Consider the following 20,739-nt stretch of genomic DNA (forward strand, 5'->3'; position numbering starts at 1 on the left):
TGTGGTTTTGGGATTTGGACCAAAATAGAAACAAAAACAATTCAGAAGTCTTTGAGTGACCCGGGACAATGCTTGGTTGGAGTAGAGAGTCCTATTCTTGTCCATGGCTGCCTCCTAGTCATACATTAGTGAATGAGATGAAATGGCCCTTTTGAGAGGTAATGTTGACCTCCACTTGTCAGTCAGGAAAGGTTAATAAGGAACGAGACAGTGAGGTAGTGTTGCCAGGGTGAGTCAGTGTCACGAACATGAGTGACTCATCAGACAGGCGACAGGATGGAACGGAAATTTAAAAGAGGAGTCGTGACAGCATTGAAGATTTTTCATAAAGAGATATTATGAAAATATCTTATTGAGGCAAAGAAGCTACTTATTTCTATTGATTCTGCGCAAGTGAAGTTAATTATAACTTTTTAATTGATTCAACTGGGAAGGGTTTTTGCTCCGTTGAGAGGAACTTGCACGTCTGTTGGAATGGACTGAGTCATGTCTGGTGTCAACGTCACAGTGGACATAAATCATGTCGACACCAGAACCTCGGACCACGGTCACATGGGGACACTTTTTCAGCAGTATCACTGGCTCATCTGACCTCAGTGAATAAGAACTGGCCAGCTCGGATCACACTCTTACAGCCCGTGTGAAGACCTCATGTGGCTCAAACCGGATGTCATTTTTCTCACTTTATGGATATGGCTATTCTAGGAAAGCCACTGTTATGCTCTATTAAGAACTATTGCTATGTTATTCTTCTCCAAAAGGAATAAATCAGTAGTGAGTTGTTTAACTGGAATGTATGTAACACATAAGGTTAATGTAATGAAACATTTTTAACTTGCTATTTAAAAAGAAAAAAAAAAAAAACGGTCAATGCCCATTCAACATATCAGAATTTGGAAATTCTAAATACCGCTCATGCACACACATATGCATTACTGGCCTACAGAGGCTATTTTCTGGAGCTTTTAAACATCAATAAACCAGCATCAGCCATTAAAACTTGTCATTATACATGATGCTGTCAATACTTAAAATATTGATAATTTAATTAAATATCCATGAAATTTTATGAAGTCCAAATTACAAATCACAGTTTAATATAAGAACATTATTTTATTCCTTTACTATTAATTGAATATGAACAAAATAAAATAACACAAACATATTAAAAATGAAACAATAAAGAAAAGGCTTGCACTCACCAAAACAAATGGCAGTCACAATCGATCAGTCATTTCAATACCTCCCGATTTTTCTGTGTACTGTATATCCACTCAGGTTGTCCAAAGAAGTTTTTAAAAGCTCTGTAGCTTTTTTTTTTTTTCAACATTTTTTGTTTTTTCATCAGTTGTACTTGAACTTGTACTTTTTGGAATTGCTCTTTTAACTAGTGTGTGTAATGAGTGGTTAATTACACTAAATAGAGTAACAAAATAAAATCATATTTAACATTTTTTCTTTCATTGTTGTCCAAAAAACTTCTTTTGGTGACATTACAAGCAATTTGTCTATTTTGTCTTAAGTGGTGGCTGAAACACTGGAAAGTTGCAGAATGAACATTTCAACATGAGTTTCCTTACTTCATCCGCTCTGCCGTAGTGAAATATTAGTTGAAATACCTTTCGAGAATTTCTTGTGTATTCGTTAAAAAGGACATTCTGTAAGTGTGTGTGCAGGGAGCTCAAATTGCAAAACACTTGCAGAATGCAATTAATGTTTAATCAAAGCTAATTTTTTGGGGGGGAGCAAGGGGTGACATAGGATTTTAAAACATTCAAAATGTTCATTTAATCGTCAAGCTTTGTGTAGCTCAGAAATGTCTAACAATGTGCAGTAAATGTTTACACGGGGTTTTCCTTTTTTGTTTTATTCTTGTCACTTCTGCCAAACAAAACAAATATATTTTATGTAAAATATAATGTAAAATTGTTTCTGCTGACCCTTAGAGCGCTGTCTCGAGGACCATGAGTTGGTGGTTCACGTCCAGGCTTCCATGAGCAGCGATGGTAGATTCCTCTTTAGGAAGAACTATGCCAAATATGAATTCTTCAGAACTCCTCTGGTAATTACTTTGTCCTATAACTTCTTTTACATGCCATGTCTTTGTCAACCTCTTGATGAAATGGTAACTTCTCCTTGACATAACTTCTCATTGACATAATTAAAAAAAAATACTTACGATGCATTTTGAGTGACTATGCACTTTAGAGATGAGTTTTTAAAGTCTCTTCAATTTAGCTAATATTAATATTACAGAATGTTCCAGTAATCGAATAAATAATTATAATATAATATGTATATATAATTCATTTGTAGTGTTCTTCTTTTGAAAAATACAAAAACCTATAATGTAATTCCTGTTCTGTAATTTTTGTTACAGTGTCTGGTCTCTTTCTTTCTCTTATATTTGCAGACATTTTTCCCTGAGCACATGATTGTGTGGTGCCAGGAAACGAATCGTCCTATCCCACCATCGCAGCTCCTGCAGGTATATATATGCACTCACGCAAATGTGTGTGTGTGTATGATCCCTCGCTACTTCGCGCCTCCCCTATTGTGCCCTGAGTACATCGTGGATTTTTTCTTTGCATTAATAAAAAGAAAAGGATATTGCGGAAAGACACGCTGAACGTTCCCTGCATGCCAGACAGATGAGTTAACTGTTAATGCACGTGACACGGGCTCTTCTCAGACATCAAACTACTGCAGTAGAGTTGTATCTACTTTTGCCTTCGGTTGCTGGTCAACCAATGGATGGAAGCAGGAAGGGACAGCAGTACAGTTACTGAATAAGGTTTAATAATTTAAGAGTTAAGTAAATATGTGTACTGCAGTTGTATTTGTCTTAAATATGTAAAGTATAACTACTTTCACATTTTAAAAATTCAGGTACCCACATACACATACATTACAATTTGGAGAGAGGCGGTGACGCTAGGTCGTGGTTTTTCAATTTTTGTATATATTATATTTATAATATATAAATATATATATATATATATATATATATATATATATATATATATATATATATCCTGTATGTGTGTGTCTCAGCCTCTTATTTACTTCACACACACCCATTTGAGTCTACCTGCAAGTCCGCATTGCACCCAGTAATGTCAAGTTGACATACCTCACCTCTGATCCTGAGACAGTGTGTCTCGTCAGCACCCGCAGTAATGACTACTGTTAATTCCCTGTTGACACATGACTGTATCGGCACACGCAAGGCGGGCCTCACATGTGTGACAGTTCGAACTAGGCAGTCAAAGAATAGTTTGCGGTATGTTTGCACTGAGCACACGCACACACCTACACACACTGCTTGCATTAACACAACCCTCAGGTAGCCATGACACAAAAGATAAGTAAAGGAAAAAAACACCAAAAAAAAAATCTTTGGGATCTTTATTGGAAAGCATTGTCATAATAGAGGAAGGCGACCTTGCCCTTTCCTGCACCTTTAAATGGAGCTGTCAGAGTCCCAACCACAAGTGGAAACCATCCGATTAGCCACGGCACTCGCAGAAAGCTTTTAAGTCCCCTGCAAATCATATAGACCCTCGGTTCTGTTACGCTCCATGAAGACGGCTCAATAAAAGACTGCCCATGTGGTGAACCGAAGTTTGTCAGAAACCGTCAGAGTTTACAGTTTTCCAAGACGCAGAGTCCTTCCACTGGAGGCGTTCTGAACTTAAGCTGTGAGCTCAAGCAGGTGTTCCAAAATATTTGCCAAGTAGCGATAGTATGAAGTGCCCCCCCCCCAAAAAAAAAAAAAAAATGGCGGTCCTTGAGGCTTTTTAGTCCGCCTCAGTTTGCGTCTGGGTGCCACTCAGCAGATTACAAATCCATTTATTTCTTTGGAAACATAGATTTTTTTTTTTTTTTATGACAAAACTTTAAGGCTCTTGCACCGAATAATGTGCAAGTCTATATTTAGGAGCAAACACAAATGCTATCGGATGCCATCAGTCAGTGTGACAGAAAGCTTCTCGGTGTCACATCTGTACTTCCCTTTGCGTCTGGGATGAAATCTGCGGAGGACACGGGTGAATTAATGTCTTCATTGATATTGTTTTACCATGCTGTAACCATCTTTTCTTTCCTTTTTAGAACTTTTTTGCAACCAGTAGTTGTCCTGAGATTCAGGGTTATCTGTATGTAAAGGAGGTGGGCCGAAAGTCATGGAAGAAAGTTTACATGTTCCTACGGCGCTCAGGACTTTACTGTTCGACAAAAGGAACCTCTAAGGTGACACAAATATGTTTTACTGTGTTATTGCTTGACAATAACTTGGCTGTGACTGTAGAATGTGTTTTCTTGCAATAGATTTGAAAGCAGAGTAAATAATATGTTTGCACGCTAATGGCAAAATGCATATTTTTGTTTCAAAGGTCCCTCTGTGTCGATGGCTGTGTAACTTAAGGCGCTTTCTGCGTATCATCATCTGACTAAAGATTTATTTTTGTCTTCAGGAGCCCAGACATCTCCATTTACTCGCAGACCTTGAAGACAGTAACATCTTCACAATCATCACAGGCAAAAAACAGCACGGCGCACCCACAGACTATGAGTTCTGTATCAAGGTGAGTGTCAGATAACAGAGGGGAGTCGGAGTGAAATATTATGAGCAGTGGAACGAGTCACCTCCAGTTGAACTCTCACTCTCTGCCATGCATGCGTTTATAAGATTCTGCTGCAGATGAGTCCTCATCTTGGAATTGATTTTAATAGCTTTTATACCACCTCATACAAACCGCATCCTTTGGTGATTTTTGGTGTTAATCTTTACAATTCTTTTCTAATTCTGTGTGTTCCCCTACAGCCCAATAAATGTAGAGGAGAGTTAAAGGATTTGAGGATTCTGTGTGCTGAAGATGAACAAGGCAGGACATGTTGGATGACCGCCTTTAGGTTGTTTAAGGTACAAATGTTGTGTTGTTGTTTGTACATGTGTATATGGAAGAACATAATGGCAAATGAAATTATTGTTTATCCCAGTCAATAGTAATACTAAGACAGACCTTATCATTACGTTTTGATTTATTTTCTTTAAAAAACAAAACAAATAATAAATAAATAGCATGTCAATAATTTATAACACCTAAAATGCACCACAAAAGCATCCTAGACTATCGTGAGACAAGCGTTTCACATTTTAACTTCATGATTTTTTTAAAAATTTTTATTTAACAAACAACCCCCCATGGCAGACGCAATGTACTACTATGATTATTACGACTAGTCAAGGAAGAAGGCTGATAACCATAATTTTAAGATCATTCTATTAAAAGGCAATGTATTGGTTTCAAAATATCACAATTATCACAAGCTGATTTCATTAAAAGGCAAAGTATTAACATGTAATTATTTGTATTTGTGTCAAAAATTCTGAAGTCTGATCAAGCTGTCTTTGGGCAATAGGTGGGGTACACCCTCCCAGAACTGGTTGCCAGCCAAACGCAGGGCACACATACGAACAACCAGTCACACTTGTAAACACACCTAAGGACAATTTAATGTGTCCAATATTCAGTACCTACCATGCACGTTTTCTGAAAGTGGGAGGAGATCGGAGTGCCCGGAGAAAACCCATGCAGGCATAAGGAGAACGTGCAAACAGAGGAAGGACGGCGCTGTAAGCAAACCCGCGACCTCTGGACTTTGAGACGGAAGGACTAAGCGGTCTTCCACCGTTGTGGCCTGTTAGGGTGTTAAAATATTTCAAATAAAAACATCCATTTTCAAATTGTCTAAATATCTGAAATGTTTTGCTTTCATTTATCTTAGTTATTTCATTTCGAACAAAAAAATGCAGTATAAGTACAGCATCTCTAATAAAGTTCACTGAAAAAAAAAAAAAAGAATATTTTCCTGAAGTTAACATTGGTCATTTAAATTGGTCTCTAGAGGTCCCTGTTTACAACCTAAAGCCATCAAGAACATCCAGAGAGATTGTCTACCATGCCGTATGAAAATATTTAAACCAACAACATTATTAAAACAATGCACAACCGGATTGGTACTTTTCCCCATGTTTAGTTTAGTTAATGCCCATTACTCCTGAAAGTGAGTGACCGACTAAAAAAAATGTCCAATGTAAATTTAGAAAAGGCATTCATCTGTATCGAAGTGTCAACTAAAATTGGAGTTGAAGAACTGTCAAAAAATAAAGAAAGAAATAAAATACACTCTTCTGTACTGCCTTGCTTCTGATTAACGATGAACTGAGATGTAAAGATGTATCGTACCTGTTGATTTATCATTTGATCAGTGCAGTCCAGCAGATATGTCCACATCATGTTGCACCATCACATCTTCCCTCCTAAACATGCACTCATCAAGAAAGACTACTGTTTTCTTTTCTTCACAGTACGGGATTATATTGTACCAGAATTACACGATCCCCCAGCAAAGGAAAACCCTGCTTTCACACTTCTCAGCACCCGTGGTATGTTACCCTCATTACAGAAGAAGCTAAAGCCTCCTAAATCTGACATCCATAACTCTTAATACCATTACATAGAAATCCTGACAGATCACTTTTGTGTATACTCCTATTTTGACTGTAAGGTGCGTGTGTGCCCACAGCGAAGTGTGTCCGAGAACTCTCTGGTGGCAATGGATTTTTCGGGAACAATCGGCCGGGTAATCGACAACCCTGTGGAAGCCCAGAGCGCTGCCATGGAGGAGGGACATGCCTGGAGGGTGAGTCTCATCCAGCGCATGGTTCGAAGGATCTCCACACAGCATGCGCTGTTCTGTACTGTGCACCCAAAAATAAATTACAGTATTTTTTTTATCGACAAAAATGGCCTAGTACAGGGGTCGCCAACTTTGAACAAAGAGCCATTTTGACCCAGTTTCTACGGATAAGACAACTGCAAACACACTATTAAATCTGAATCAAAGATAATATCGATATATTGTGATACGAAGTGATGCAATACGACGTTCAGTTTTCAATATATCTTGTATCTGTTTTGAAGCGCCTTATTTTCATCTTTTTTTTTTTTTTTAAATCGATCCTCTCCGGGAGGGCTTTCGTTTCGTGTTTTTTGTCATCTTATGAATCGTGTTTTACAAATAAATCATTTCAAGCTCTTCAAACGCACCACATTAAATGTTACATTACTTTACCTTTTAAATGAGGCAATATTCCAAACAGCAGTTTATGATACAAAGATAGCACCTCCTCCGTTTTTGCTATTGTAGTCATATCTCGGGCTTGCGCTGTGTTCAAATCGTCCATAGCAAGCTCCTGTATGTGTTCCCGAGAAGCTCAATAATATCCGATGCCTACTCCTCGTCAACAAGCAGGCAAATTAACGAGCGGGAGACTCTCACGCTGTGTGTCATTCAAATAGGAATTTTGAGATTTCAGGTTTTGGTTCGTTTTGTTTGTCTTTTATATGCTTAGGAATTTTTGTAATGTGAAGGAAAAAAAACCTGTACAGAAGCGACCGCATCTTGAGTTTTCACTGTGTTTGATCAATTTGACAATAGATGTCACTCCCTCCAGTTGATCAACAACACGCCACCAGATTTTCATGTTTTCAGCTGACATTTGTGCTTTTAATCTGGAAGGTCAGGCTATATTTCCATTTGCTGTTTTTACCTTTCTAAAACTGATTTGCCGTCTTGCGTCATGTCTCGTCACATCATACACGTCCTATACATTTCGTCCGATCACCCATTCATAAAAACAGCATTGACTGCAATTCAAATGCTTGGACTGTTTATGCCGCCCACATAGTTGATCTGAAACAAGTTTTATTTATTTTCCCAAATCACGGAGAGCTGCGACATAAGGATAAAAGAGCGGGTCCGGGGCCACAGGTTGCCGAGGCCGTAGTAAGGGAAGTTGAACGGGAAATCTTGGCAAAAACAACAGGCATATTACAAATTTAATCTTGGCTAGGTTTTAGTTTTTGCAGTATGTGACAGTTACTGTCAATTAAAGTTCATAGTAAAAACTGTTTTATGTTTCTGATTTGGTGTGCAGCAGTTTGCACTGAATCATAACTAACCAAGTTGTTTTCATTCTGACTCAGAAGCGGAATCACCGAATGAACATCTTAGGCTCCCACAGTCCGTTGCATCACTCCTCACTTAATTCGGGTAAATGCAAGGTGCAACACAACATTGCACATTTGTTGAATTTATGTTCATAATATCAGTCTTTTTCACCGACACAAATTTCATCTGCAGTCATTCACATAGCCCAGCTGTGGTTCCATGGCAGAATAACCAGAGAAGAATCTCATCGCATTATCCACCAACAGGGTCAAGTCGATGGGTAATTTAACAAAAAGAATGCTTCAACATTGTTACTTTACAGGCTCAAGCTAGGAAGCTGAAAATACGTTCTTATTTTGCAGCTTGTTTTTGCTACGAGTCAGCCAGAGCAACCCCAAGGCTTTTGTGCTCACGTTGTGCCATCACCAGAAAATCAAACATTTCCAGATACTACCGGTAGGATATGCTTGCATTTTCCAATGTGTTTGAGATCTTTGCTGATACTAGGTCGGTCTCTCAAGTGCTTCTCAGCGAATTATCAGTTGGAAATGTTTGACGCCAACTGGAAAAGGTACCATAGCATCTTACATTAACTTGTCACAAGCCATGATTCCACCGGATTTCACCGGATAGCGCAGAAGAACAAAATAGAAATGCTCGGGTGAAAATGTACGGTTTTCTTGTCACTCACACAAAGTCAGTCAAAATAGGCTTCTGAAGACAAATGAAAATGATGAAAGGAAATACATGAAAAGATGGTTTGCAAAACAACTCTTATCATATTTTTATCATATTGGTCTTTGTTTGTTTTCCTTAAAGGAGAAGTCAAATCAAAACATTTTTTTCCTATAAGGTGTTTGATGCGGCCTGGCTAGTCCAAAACGCAGTTCATCCATTGGTGGTATTTGTCCATTTCTGGATGCTTTTACTATCCAAAGGAGGGGGGAAATCATCTATCGGTATATTCGAAGATTTTGATTGGTGAAAGTATAAACAAAAAATAAGTGACTGCGGGGTCAGATTTTAAGCAAAGAGCTATTCTGGCAGTTTTTAATGAAAAAACAAAATGAAATACCACCCATGGGTAAAGCGGAAAAAAACAGGTTCGTGACTGTTTTACAACACTTATATTGCCACTTTCTGATGACTGAAAATGACATTGAATTGGCATGTTTTCATTTCCTAACTAATTCATGCAAATACGCATTCACCCTAGTTCATATTTATTGCAATAGCAGGAAAGAAAATTGTGGCACGAATTGTTCAAATATTTTATTCTGCTCATCAGTGTGAAGAGGATGGCCAAGTCTTCTTCAGCCTTGACGATGGTGCCACCAAATTCACCGACCTGATCCAGTTGGTGGAGTTCTATCAGCTCAACAGAGGAGTGCTGCCTTGTAAACTGAAACACCCATGCACCGTCGTGGCCTTATGACACCTCCCATCATCTGACAAGCGACCCCCCCCCCCCCCCCCCCCTTCACTTGACCTGACTCTGCCCAAAGCAGAGCGAATGTTCATATTGGTTGATTCTTCTAAGAAGTTTGTGAATTGACTGGTGTTTCATTGCTGTTTTTTTTATTATTATTATAATTATTATTATTAATATTATTGTTGTTGATGCAAGTCCACCAGATACTGCTGATTTATCGGATTCATTTTGGGGTGCGTTTGAATGTTACCGAATTGCACGCTGAGTTGCGTAGTCGAGAGGATGGACATGAACACTGCCATTTGCGTGGATCCTGTTGCAGAAACTGGTCGTTGTTAAGCTGGGGACTGAATCTTGCGGCTTGAGTGAAGGCTGTCGCCCTCATGTGGACAATCAGCAGAGCAGTGAACCCTCTCGCGTGTGGACCACTTTGCTCTTTGACAACTGGAGTCTCGTTCGAATCTTTTTTTTTCGGCTCGCTCTCACACAATACTGTGTTGATTGTCACTTTTTGTTTTGCACTCATCCAACTGGGAGTGGCCTTTGAGGGTGCTGGACTTCTCCGTTGTTGGCATTACTTTTAACTGTGAGATGGTGTCACCTCCCTCTACTGTCGGAGGCGTGTAACGACAAGACTTCGTCAACTTTGCAGCCAGAAAAGAAAGAAGAGTGACTTTTTTGTACTATTATTATTATTTTTTTTATATATATACATATCTATATAATTTAGAGGAGGTGGTCTGGACAAATGAGTCTGTAGAAGTCAGTTTATCAACACGAAATGTTAAGAAGGTTTAATTTTGTTTTTTTAATTGGCTGACAATACAGAATATGTTATGTCCTTCATTTACTTGCAAAAAGTTTTCATTTTTGAATCCATTCTTTTGCAATAGTCTTAACATTCTAAATGTTTGACTTCACTATCCACATATGTGACAGTCCGGTTGGTAAGTTCTACTTTACCGTGCGACCCCTTTTAAAAGAAATAAATTGCAAATAATTGTCAGTTATGGACAAAGTGAATATAAATGTACACTGGTGTCTATTAGCAAGCGTCGCAAGATTGACTCTTAACACATTGTATAGAGCAGCTGCAATGAGGTGCTTTCGAGCCAGTGGAAAATAGTTTCCGCAATTCTGAACTGGCCTCCCCACATTGATCTTATTGAAAGTCCTTAAGGTGTTGTTAGGCAGTGCTTCCAAGCATTAATGGAACTCTGAACATAAATTGATGTGCACTTACATGGCACATATTACTGTACTGTACAAACCATTCATTGTAAATCACCCTTTCCTATCAACAGTGTAAACAGTACAATGCACCTTTTGCCAAACGGACATCGGACTGTCAACACTGCCTGCAAAAAGGAGGATTCTAAATCTCATACGTGGCCGTTTTCTGCCATGTGTAATATTGTTGGTTGTCATTTAGGATGCTACTGTACTGATAAAAGACTCCTTATCTTACCCAATCAAAACATTCAAAATATTTTCTAGAGCCCATATCTGCATAGAGGTATTTGATTTTCAGATTTATTGTAAGTACAGCGATGCTACAGAAGACAAGCATAGAAATATGACAGAAGAAAAAATAAGATCTTTTTTTTTAACAATCATATTTTGGCAGGTCTTCATAAATATAATGGACAAATTATTAGGAACAGCTCTCAGTTCCAAACAGCACTGTTTTTCTTTTATCGACGTGTGCCTACCTATTAAGCAGCTGTGAAGAGGAGTTTAGGACTGTAAAAATGTGAAAATTATTGTAGTTCACCTTCCGCCTTTGCTCACAAAAAGTGTTTTCATTCTATAAATGTAAGTGTAGTTATTTGTATTCTGTGATGAGGCTCAGCAGAATGTGCATCATCCAGCTCTTATTTAGTTTACATGCTGCTTGAGAAAAATACCATTCAGATCCAATGATAGTTTTTTTATTAGTGTCAATCCCCCGAAGCTGTTTGTGTTTATTTGGATAAGTATGGTATCATTTAGTAAAGAAAGAATACAATACAGTGCCTTTAGATAAGGTGGATTTTTTTTTTTTAATTAGAAATACTTTTCTTCCAAGAACTGACACATTACGTTTGGCTGAATTTGATAAAACAATAAAGTCCAAATAGTAGCCAATTGTAGAAAATGGTTTGATTATAAATCTACATATTTTTTGGTTGTTTGTTATTCTGATGCCATGTCTGCTTATTTTCCAACTTTCAAACTGGCATAATTGTTAAAAATCATCCCTTTGATTTCAATGCAGTCACCCTCCATTGTCATGCAAGCAATATATATTTTTATTGTTTTGTGTTCAGTGACTATGCACATTTAAAGTTCTGTTAAGTCTGAGTACCTCTGTTTGCATTTGTCACAGGTAATGCAACGTTTAACAGCCATTTTAATTTAGCCGCTGGTTATCTTAAGGTTTATTGAGCAAATGATTTGCAGTATAGCCACACTATATTGACATCTGCATGGTTACCGTTATCTAAAATGCAATGATGATTTTTTATTTTTTTTTTAATTTGTTCAACAAATATATATGTATCTGGATGTGACTGATCTACTTGAAATTTTCAGACCCCCCCCCGCGCTGTTCTGTAGTTTGGTTTTGCATTACCGTGAAATGATTCACCAGTGCAAGTTAATATAATACATCTATTGATATATAATTTTTATGACTATGTATACTTTGTTATTGCTAGGACAGAGAAAAACTACTTCGACATGAAGTTTTAAAGCACCTCGGTATCCGTAATGTTCATGTCATTTCAGTTGATGGCAGTTCATTCGCAAATCATCATTAATGATGTTCTTTTAAGCCATGAATATATTTTCTCTGAGCTAAGAACAAACTTTTTTTTAACGCCAAGATGCCTCCATTTCTTTTTCTTTAAGAATGGTGTCAAGAAATCTGACAAGAGGGCCTGTATATTGATTCATAATGCCTTGCCGTTTTCATAGTAAAGGTCACCAACCTTGAAATTTGGAGGTACTTCTTGAGAGCACTGATAAATGCAAAGGATCCCCACTTAGCCATTTCTTAAAGAACAGGTGTACTCAAATTACTTGGATTTATGAGAAGGCACCAATCACATCATTGATTTATTGGAATACCTCATGTAAGTTGCAACATGCCATTTAAAAAAAAAAAAAAAAGTATGAATTATTTTATAAATTCTACATTATTTTGGCTTATTGTTTGTTTGGATGAGCAAAAAATAGAGAACAATATAATTAATAAAACTGAAGGCCTCTAGAACAATAACTAAAATATGCTGGCTCCTGAGCAAATCAAATCACAAATTGGTACAGCTACAAGCTAGCCTGGGTTGCATTATCCTCCTGATTCAAGCTACGTAGACAGACAAAGTGGTCAAAGGTGGAAATCATGAGCAGGGCATCTTCGTGCTGGGTGGAGATTCATCTTTACTTATTGCATAATAGCCATTCATGGTTTCGGTGTGCCTAAAATTTGCGGCATAAATATCTGGGTTTTCCATGCCTAAGTAAGTCGACGCGGTCCTCAAAAAGCCTTGTTGCATCAACTGATGAAGCTTAATAGGATGACAAACGTCTTGAAAGATACCCAGAACAGTTCAGCTGCAGTTGTAAAATGCCCTGAGATTGAAATGACCTGGCTGAACGAGTATTTCTACAAGCACCTTTGCACAATGGCTCTCATAAAATCAGAAGACATGGCTAGCTCAGCTCTTTCCTCGAGGCACACAAATACTTCAATTCAAAAACATTCCTCCTCAGTCTGAGATTTCACTTGCTGACAGACATCAACATCAAAACCCCAGTCTAGACCTTAGCAGCTAGGATAATAAATGTGATCCTCTCTGACATTGGAGAATATCCTCTCCATCCTCTTCTCGAAAAGTGGAACCCCCCCTCCACACACACACCCACACACAAACTCTGAAACAAAGTGTCCTTTTGTAGCTTTATTTTTATGTTCTTGTACTCATTATCTTTCACTACTGAGGGATGCAGAACATCGCTTTATATTGGAGAATATATTTGATGAATATCACATACGAAAAGGAAACACGTATGTTGGTGTAGCATCTTTGCCACGCACAAGTTCTTGTTTGCATGTGTTTGCATAGAGCGTTATGGGGTTACTTGTAAGACACTTATCATGATATACAATTTTTTTTAATTTACTTGGAATAGAGCATGCAATATATTCTTGGGACTCAATAGCCAGCATGAGCCAGTTCTGGTAAATATTTCCATTGCACTATTATTGTTGTCAATTTTCATAAATGATCATGCATCATATAAGACCAAGTGGTCTCCTTTTTAATATGTTCATTTGGTACACTTATTATTTAAAAATATTTTGATTCTTGATCTGCTAAAGTGGGTGAAAAATGTTCATACTGATAATAATAGAATTCATGTATTTATAAAATGAAGACCAGGAAATGAATTACACGCTGCTCTTCTTAATCTGGGACACCTCATACAGATATGCAATAAATAATTTGGTTCCTTCAATATAGTTGTACCTAGGAAGAAAGGGAAAATAAACACTTGGTTATTATCCAATTTTAATACACTGCTACATTAAATAATAAGTACTTATAACAGCCATTCCCTTATGATTCATGTCAATGTAAAAATAAATAAATACATACATAAATAAATAAGGAATGTGATTACATGAATAATATGGTCATCAAACCTGCTTATTTTCTCATTCTGCGAGTGTAAACCGTCATCAAAGCCACCAATGGGCAACATGATGATACTTTTTCCAGTCACATCTTGGAAAGTTTTGGCAATAGGGATGGTCCCACCCTCACGAATTAAGTCAGGGTCTGTATTGAAAACTGCAAAAACATCATGTAAAAGATGTTACAGAATGTAAAAATAAGAATAAAAGCCTTCCTCAATAAGCATTGTTTTATACACAATACAGGAGCAATTTTGGTTATACCTGGAAAAAAAATACCTGAATATTTTACTGATTCATCATTATGGCCTAAACTTAAAAAACAAAAACACTCATCATGAATTAATTACAAAATATATTTGACTGCACTTTGATGAAGTTTTGGTAGGATTTTTCCAAAACAGCAGTAGCTATTGTAAACACACCTTGTAAACTACGCCTCCACCAAATTAATTTAATAAATAGCCCAACTCCAGGCTATATTCAGTAGTTCTTGGTGAGATATAGCCATGCTGCACTAATGGGTGACTATGAGGCCTTCACAGGCACGCCGGGACACATGGGAGCTCCAGGCCCACAGTTCAGCAAAGTCCATTTAGGATATCTTCCAATTGAATTGAAAACCCTGCTGGTCTTCTTATAAGGGAGTACGGCAATTATTTGTTTTATATGATTCTTTTTTACTGCAAAGGACAAGTTGCATTAAATAGTGAATAACAGAACGCTATACAACCTCTCTTGACAGCTGCTTTGCCGGCCTCATAAAGAAGATCTTTAGTATCAGCTATCCAAGGCTTTGCTCCGATCACCATTGTGACTTTTAGTTTGTTTGGACTCTTCCTCTTGGCAAACATTGCATGCAGGTACTCTGTGACCTTAGGTAATTAAGGTATCGAGACAATCAATTATGTCAATAATATATTGTGAGATGTTACGTGACCATTGTTAAGTGCCATTGGTTTAGTATGGATCTAAGAATGAAGACTCACCTGTTTTTCAACAGTCACTGGTTCCATATTCGGAACTTGTCTAATGGAGAATTTTGCCGTAACCTTAGCAGGGATGACGGTCTTCGTACCAGTATCAGAGAATGCACCCTCAATTCCATGGATAGAGACAGTAGGATACCTCCACCTATGAGCCAACAAATCCACCTACAGAAAGCCAAGTCACATTTCTTGGACCATTCATCTCATTTGATGCGATGCCATGCAAAATTCTTCAAATTTGCCACCTTGTTACTGTACATGAGCTGACTGACACCGATCTTGTTCATGTAGTCGTCAATATCAAACTGGATATCTTGGTACATCTTCCATTCTTCGTCAGAGAGGGGAGCCACAGCCTCCCTGATTCCGGGGATCAATATGTTACCGCTCGGGCTTATTAGAGTGTCTGCAGAGGGGAAGATGCAGATTTTATGCTTTGCTAAATATATCACTACTACATATTTGCATTTAACAATACTGTATTATTATCATGTTAAACGCCATGTATTGTCAATACATATCGCGGTTAACATGATTTATTTCACGCAGCTTTTGGACAATGTACAACAATAAATGTTTCCAGAATTAGTAGAAAGCTAATTGCTTATGAAATGAAAACCCACAAACCCCAATGGAAGGTTTCACTTGTCCAGTGAGAAGGTAAACAATTGAATTGTTTACCGGACACTTACCAAGTAAGCCGATGATATCAGTCATTGGTTCTATTACAGTGCCTCCATAAACACCAGAATGTAAGTCCTGCTTAGGACCTTCTACCTGCAAATTCAAAAGAGGTCTCACATAAGACAAAGCTTTTTCGTTGTTCGGCTCATGAATATTTGCCCATTCGTCCAACCTCGGCAAAGAAGTAGCAGTTTCCCCGAGTGCCGTAGGTTAGAGCTGGTTTCCTGCTGAGCCAACCGCAGTCAGAAATGATGATGTAATCCACATCAGAGAAGAAAGTGTCTCTGTGTGACTGAATCATCGCATCAAGACCATTGGAGCCTGTCTCCTCCATGCCTTCAAAGATGAATTTCACATTTACCGGTAATTCCTGTTGTGCAAAAATGGAAATAAATGTAGCATTAGACCTGATTCCGCTCTAATGTTGAGACAAGGTTGTGATATATGCAATATTATTTTCCTAAATTAAATCATCTGGTTCAAACATGATGGCATGACTGATGTGCACGCTCACTTAGCACATTAGCCTACATGCAGATCTTTGACTATGCCTCTGAAAAACGAAATAAAATGATGCCAATTGCACAGTTCTTGCCAGTGCTGTATTTTGGTCTCCTTTAAATATTATCCTGGTACATTATTTTCACTTCAATAAACAGTGCAATGAGAAACATCCCCTTTTGAACACACTGGAACGTTGACTGATGGTTGTCCCAATGCAAGATGAATCACAGTCATTGTTAATATTGGTAGAATGGACATTGGCAAACCATATTAAGGGACTTGTAAGCCTCCACAGCATGAATCCAAGCTAAAACTGGAGCTTTGTTGTCAGATGCTCCTCTGCCATGTAGGTTACCTGTAACAAAAAAAAAAAAAGCACTGTCTGTATATGTAAGAGCTAAACTTTAATGTTCTCACACGGTCAAATGATAAGGCAGCCAACTCCAACACAGCGATTGTCAACCTTCACGTTTGATGGTCTTTACCGTGGCTGTAAATGGGCTGAAGCCCAAAGAAAAAGATTGACCTCAACTTTAGTTATTTAGTGCTGTCTGGGCAGTCTGTTATATTTACTTTGAAAAAATATCCATCTATTCATCCATTCTCTGTACTGCTAATCTTATCTAGGGTCGGTAAGGTGTGCTTGAGCCTATCCCAGCGGACAGTGCCAATTCTAGCTTTTTGCCAGCTACTGTATATGTTTGCTTGCTGTGATTTACAGTATTTGTGATTATTGGAATTACAGTGAAGGGCGGCTCGGCGGAAGAGTGTTTAGCACATGCGCCTCACAATGCCTTTGTGGAGTTTGTATGGGCTCCCTGAGCTCGCGTGGGGTCTCTCTGGGCACTCAGGCTTCCTCGCACTCTTCAAAAGCATGCATGGCAAGTATATTGAAGACTCTAAATTGTCCTTAGGTGTTATTGGGTGTGTGAATGGTGTTTGTCTCTGCGTGTCCAGTGATTGGCTGGCAACCACTACAGGGTGTCCCCCACCTACAGCCCAAAGACGGCTGGGACAGGTACCAGAAGGCCTGCGATTCTTGTGAGGATAAGCGGCTCTGGAAAATTGATGGATGGATGGATGGATGGATGGATGAATTCAGTGGCTACTACTACTACTTCTACTACAACTTCTACTACTCTTCAACATGGGCAAAAGCTGTTACCATTGACTTCGGTTAAGTTGAATGGATCAGTTGCCCAGCCATCTTCAAGCTTTGCTGGTTGGACGTCTGTATGACCGTAGATACACACAGTGTGCTTGTTGGAGTCGTTCCCAAACTGAGCAGTCACAACTTTTGGCAACATTATGATCCGTCCATCAGGCAGCTGTGCGTTCAAACAGAAACATAATTTGAATTTGCAACATTTTAAGGCAGCACTGTGGGTAGCATGTCATTTGATATGTTCTGTGAGTTGTGAAGGTTGTGCCAAGTTTTCTCTCTTTAACGTATGATTCTTTCTCAATCTTGGTGTAAAGTTTTCATGTCTCTAAGTTGCCAATAGATGTGAATGTAAATAGTTGTGTCTCTGTGTGTGCACTGAGAATTGTAATGAGTCCTAGGTGACACAACACAGTTGCACCAGCTCACTCGCAAGTTTAAAAAAAAAAAGCACATGCAAACAAAATTATTGGCAACCCTCTGTGAATGAAAGAAAAGCAAATTTTCAATTTTGCTTCAATCGAATTATTTTTAAAAACTAACTCTTCAACAACCACAGTTGTTTTCAAAAGTTGTATTTGGTCAGGCATCCCGTTTAAAGGGATAGAAATAACAACTCCTGTGGTTGGTGACTTGGTGTCTGCACTTTACATAGACCAGAGGAATCAAAGAAGAAAGTTTTCTCAGGAGATGAGAAAGAAAATCATAGACAGCACATTAGAGATACAATCTATATGAATATGTCCAAGCAGTTTGATGTGGCTGTGCGTACCATTTCATGTGTGGTTGTTGTTTTTGCAAATTATTGACTAAATGGTTGAAAATGGCTTGCTAAAATGTAATTGATGACTTATTGAAGAGATAATATGAATGGTAACAAAACAGCCCAAGAAAACTTCCAAAGAAATTAAAGGTGAAATCCAAGGACACGGTAGATCACTGGTCGCGTTGTATTAAGTTTTCATGTTCTTAGTATGCTTGAGTGGCTTCTCTCAGCATGATTGCAGTCCGTTTTTAAATTACAACTGACCTCTTGATGACCAATGTCAATTAAATTGACACTTCCTCCCATTTGCCGGAGTTTGTTTGCAGTCAAATCCATCATGTGGTGCAAGTCTGATCTCTTGAGGATGTTGCTGGAGTCACTTTCAACAGATACCCATTCCCGGAGAGCCTAATATATACAATACATAAAGTATACTCCAACACTTGCTGAAACAGAATCTTATGCTAACACATTCAATCCAAGTTGTTGACATATTAATGATTCTTTCAATTTGCTGATAAGAATGATGTTACACATAAGAAGTAAACTTTATTTTTTCAATTTGTCGATGCAATAACAATGAGTGCAACAAATACTGCAAAAAAACAAAACAAAACAATGTTATAGTTTTAATGTTACTTCTAAGCAAAAGGGCTTGTGTTGTAACTAAAACTGTAAAACTAAATAGTGCATTAATAATAATTTGGTGAAGGTGTGCCAAAGTGATACAGACAATTAAAAAGGCACCGTACCTCTACATATTCTTCTTGATGAGTGTCCACGAAGTGTGCCAGTTCAGTGTACTGGAAACCATGAACACTGGAGAAAAGCAGCAAGATCAAGAACAGCCCTGGGGGATTCATCTGGCGAGACAGTTGAAGTTGCATAGTTTAAGAAAAAGGGTTAAACTAAATTACGTGTACTTGTTTCCATGCCAGCTACCTCTTAAAAAAAAGTTTATTTTATTGTATTTTTTTAATAAACACATGGAATCACATCATGCAGTACAGCATACTCACCGTCGGCTATTTCTTATTGCCGAACTAAAATCGCGGGCTGTTCTCAGCTTTCTTTCGTGCTTTCTTTTTGGGGAACATTTATATAGCTTTCCACTCCCACCTCAACGCACACACACATCATATAAAACACTAGTGAAACGTTATCTGACAGTGCCAAGAAAACTGACTAATTATTTTTTTGGCTGACATGCACAAGAGCAGAGGTTCACTCTATTGATCCTGCTACAAGAATTCACACCGGGGTTCGGCCGGAACAAAAACAACATGATGGATTAGCACATTCCTCTCGTCTGACTTCCAAGGAGCTCACAGTGGTCTGTATTTATTATTACAAGTTGAAACTATTCAAAGCTTCTCCTTCCCTGTTGCTTGAGAGACTTGAGGTCAGAAGTTTTCATTGCACCCTGGCTTGACGCAGGTAAAAAATGAGGTAACATCTAATGAAACCCTAGTTTAATTTTGTCCAGGTTGAGGTCTCTTTCTTTCCTTATTATCACAGTCTATTGAATTTTGGATGTGATCTGGTTTATTGCCCACCAATAGTGCTTAGATGTGAGCCACATGTTTAACAATACTGTATTATAAGTCACAGTGTGGATACTGCCAACAAGAAGTCTGAGAGGTGTTCTACATGCTTTTTTGGAAGGTCTTAAAGGCCAGGAACTGTCTCCTGTGGATAAAGCCAGTAATAAAGTACAACGGTTGATATACTGACCATTCTCATACACAATAGTTGGGTCCCTTTTTGTTTTTTTTTAAATATGTTGGCATCATCTGGAAGCCTCACATAAACACACATGGAAAAATTCTTCAATATGAGTGTAGGAAAGTAAAAATAAAATGTTGTTTAAAAAGTTGACTCAAGAACTCACTTAAGTATCGTTATAGACATACTGCACACATTCAAGCTTCTATACGGAAGCTGTTTCTTTAAAATAAATTAATTAATTAATGTCAGATCTTTTGCACAGAACACACTGCAATAGTTTTACATGATCATACTTTATGGGCGTTGTTTATTTCGTACCACAAATTAACCACTAATTAATCATAAACAGATTAGCGGGATAAAACCCACATCTAATATCTATTTAATAATGCTGCTATAATTTCAGAGCTCATTCTCATGTACACTCTGCAGCATTATTACAAATGAGCAGTCACACGTCGCGACTTCAAATGACAGTCTAAGATTTGTCCACCAGAGGGCTGTCTAGTCTCCAGATGATTTTTCTGGTTATCATTCCTTGAAGTGTAACATTTTCTAACATAATTTTATAAAAAAACAAATTAACACAGATTGTTCATGCCAATTTCAAATAGATCACTTTCTGATACTAACCGTTTGATAATGGAATTCAAACAGTGTTAAAAATCTGTCCAGAAATCAATGCATACAGTGGTTTTAAAATCGTATTAAAAATCACTGTAAAATGTATAAACTAGGCATAGGATGACTGCAAAACGAAATTTGTAGTACTTG

At 37.9% G+C, this 20,739-nt stretch overlaps 2 protein-coding genes across 4 annotated transcripts in view; one reads left to right on the forward strand and one right to left on the reverse strand.

The window, feature by feature from the left end:
* Positions 1 to 12,430, forward strand: part of LOC148425625 (growth factor receptor-bound protein 10-like) — a 71,298-nt gene extending 58,868 nt beyond the window's left edge. For 2 of the 3 annotated variants that reach the window (XM_088410053.1, XM_088410054.1), the window contains exons 7-17: positions 1,947 to 2,062; positions 2,414 to 2,488; positions 4,114 to 4,251; positions 4,476 to 4,586; positions 4,826 to 4,924; positions 6,374 to 6,451; positions 6,574 to 6,708; positions 8,055 to 8,121; positions 8,212 to 8,299; positions 8,382 to 8,475; positions 9,308 to 12,430. In XM_088410053.1, coding sequence (XP_088266179.1) covers positions 1,947 to 2,062; positions 2,414 to 2,488; positions 4,114 to 4,251; positions 4,476 to 4,586; positions 4,826 to 4,924; positions 6,374 to 6,451; positions 6,574 to 6,708; positions 8,055 to 8,121; positions 8,212 to 8,299; positions 8,382 to 8,475; positions 9,308 to 9,454 — 1,148 coding nt within the window. In that variant the 3' untranslated portion in view covers positions 9,455 to 12,430. The remainder of the gene's footprint in view (positions 1 to 1,946; positions 2,063 to 2,413; positions 2,489 to 4,113; positions 4,252 to 4,475; positions 4,587 to 4,825; positions 4,925 to 6,373; positions 6,452 to 6,573; positions 6,709 to 8,054; positions 8,122 to 8,211; positions 8,300 to 8,381; positions 8,476 to 9,307) is intronic. The other variant, XM_088410055.1, reaches the window with a different exon arrangement.
* A 950-nt stretch (positions 12,431 to 13,380) lies between these two features.
* On the reverse strand, positions 13,381 to 19,391 carry cndp1 (carnosine dipeptidase 1). The gene is made up of 12 exons (XM_088410056.1): positions 19,257 to 19,391; positions 18,990 to 19,100; positions 18,502 to 18,645; positions 17,475 to 17,637; positions 16,576 to 16,664; positions 15,978 to 16,175; positions 15,814 to 15,898; positions 15,367 to 15,527; positions 15,122 to 15,286; positions 14,866 to 15,007; positions 14,142 to 14,289; positions 13,381 to 13,965 (listed from the first exon to the last, which is right to left on the reverse strand). The coding sequence occupies exons 2-12, from the start codon at positions 19,098 to 19,100 to the stop codon at positions 13,887 to 13,889; spliced, it is 1,485 nt and encodes a 494-aa protein (XP_088266182.1). The 5' UTR covers positions 19,257 to 19,391; the 3' UTR covers positions 13,381 to 13,886.
* Between the last annotated feature and the right edge of the window lie 1,348 nt (positions 19,392 to 20,739).

The sequence above is a fragment of the Hippichthys cyanospilos genome, chromosome 3, assembly GCF_059441005.1.
Source record: "Hippichthys cyanospilos isolate Australia breed blue-spotted pipefish chromosome 3, RoL_Hcya_1.0, whole genome shotgun sequence".
NCBI lineage: Eukaryota > Metazoa > Chordata > Actinopteri > Syngnathiformes > Syngnathidae > Hippichthys > Hippichthys cyanospilos.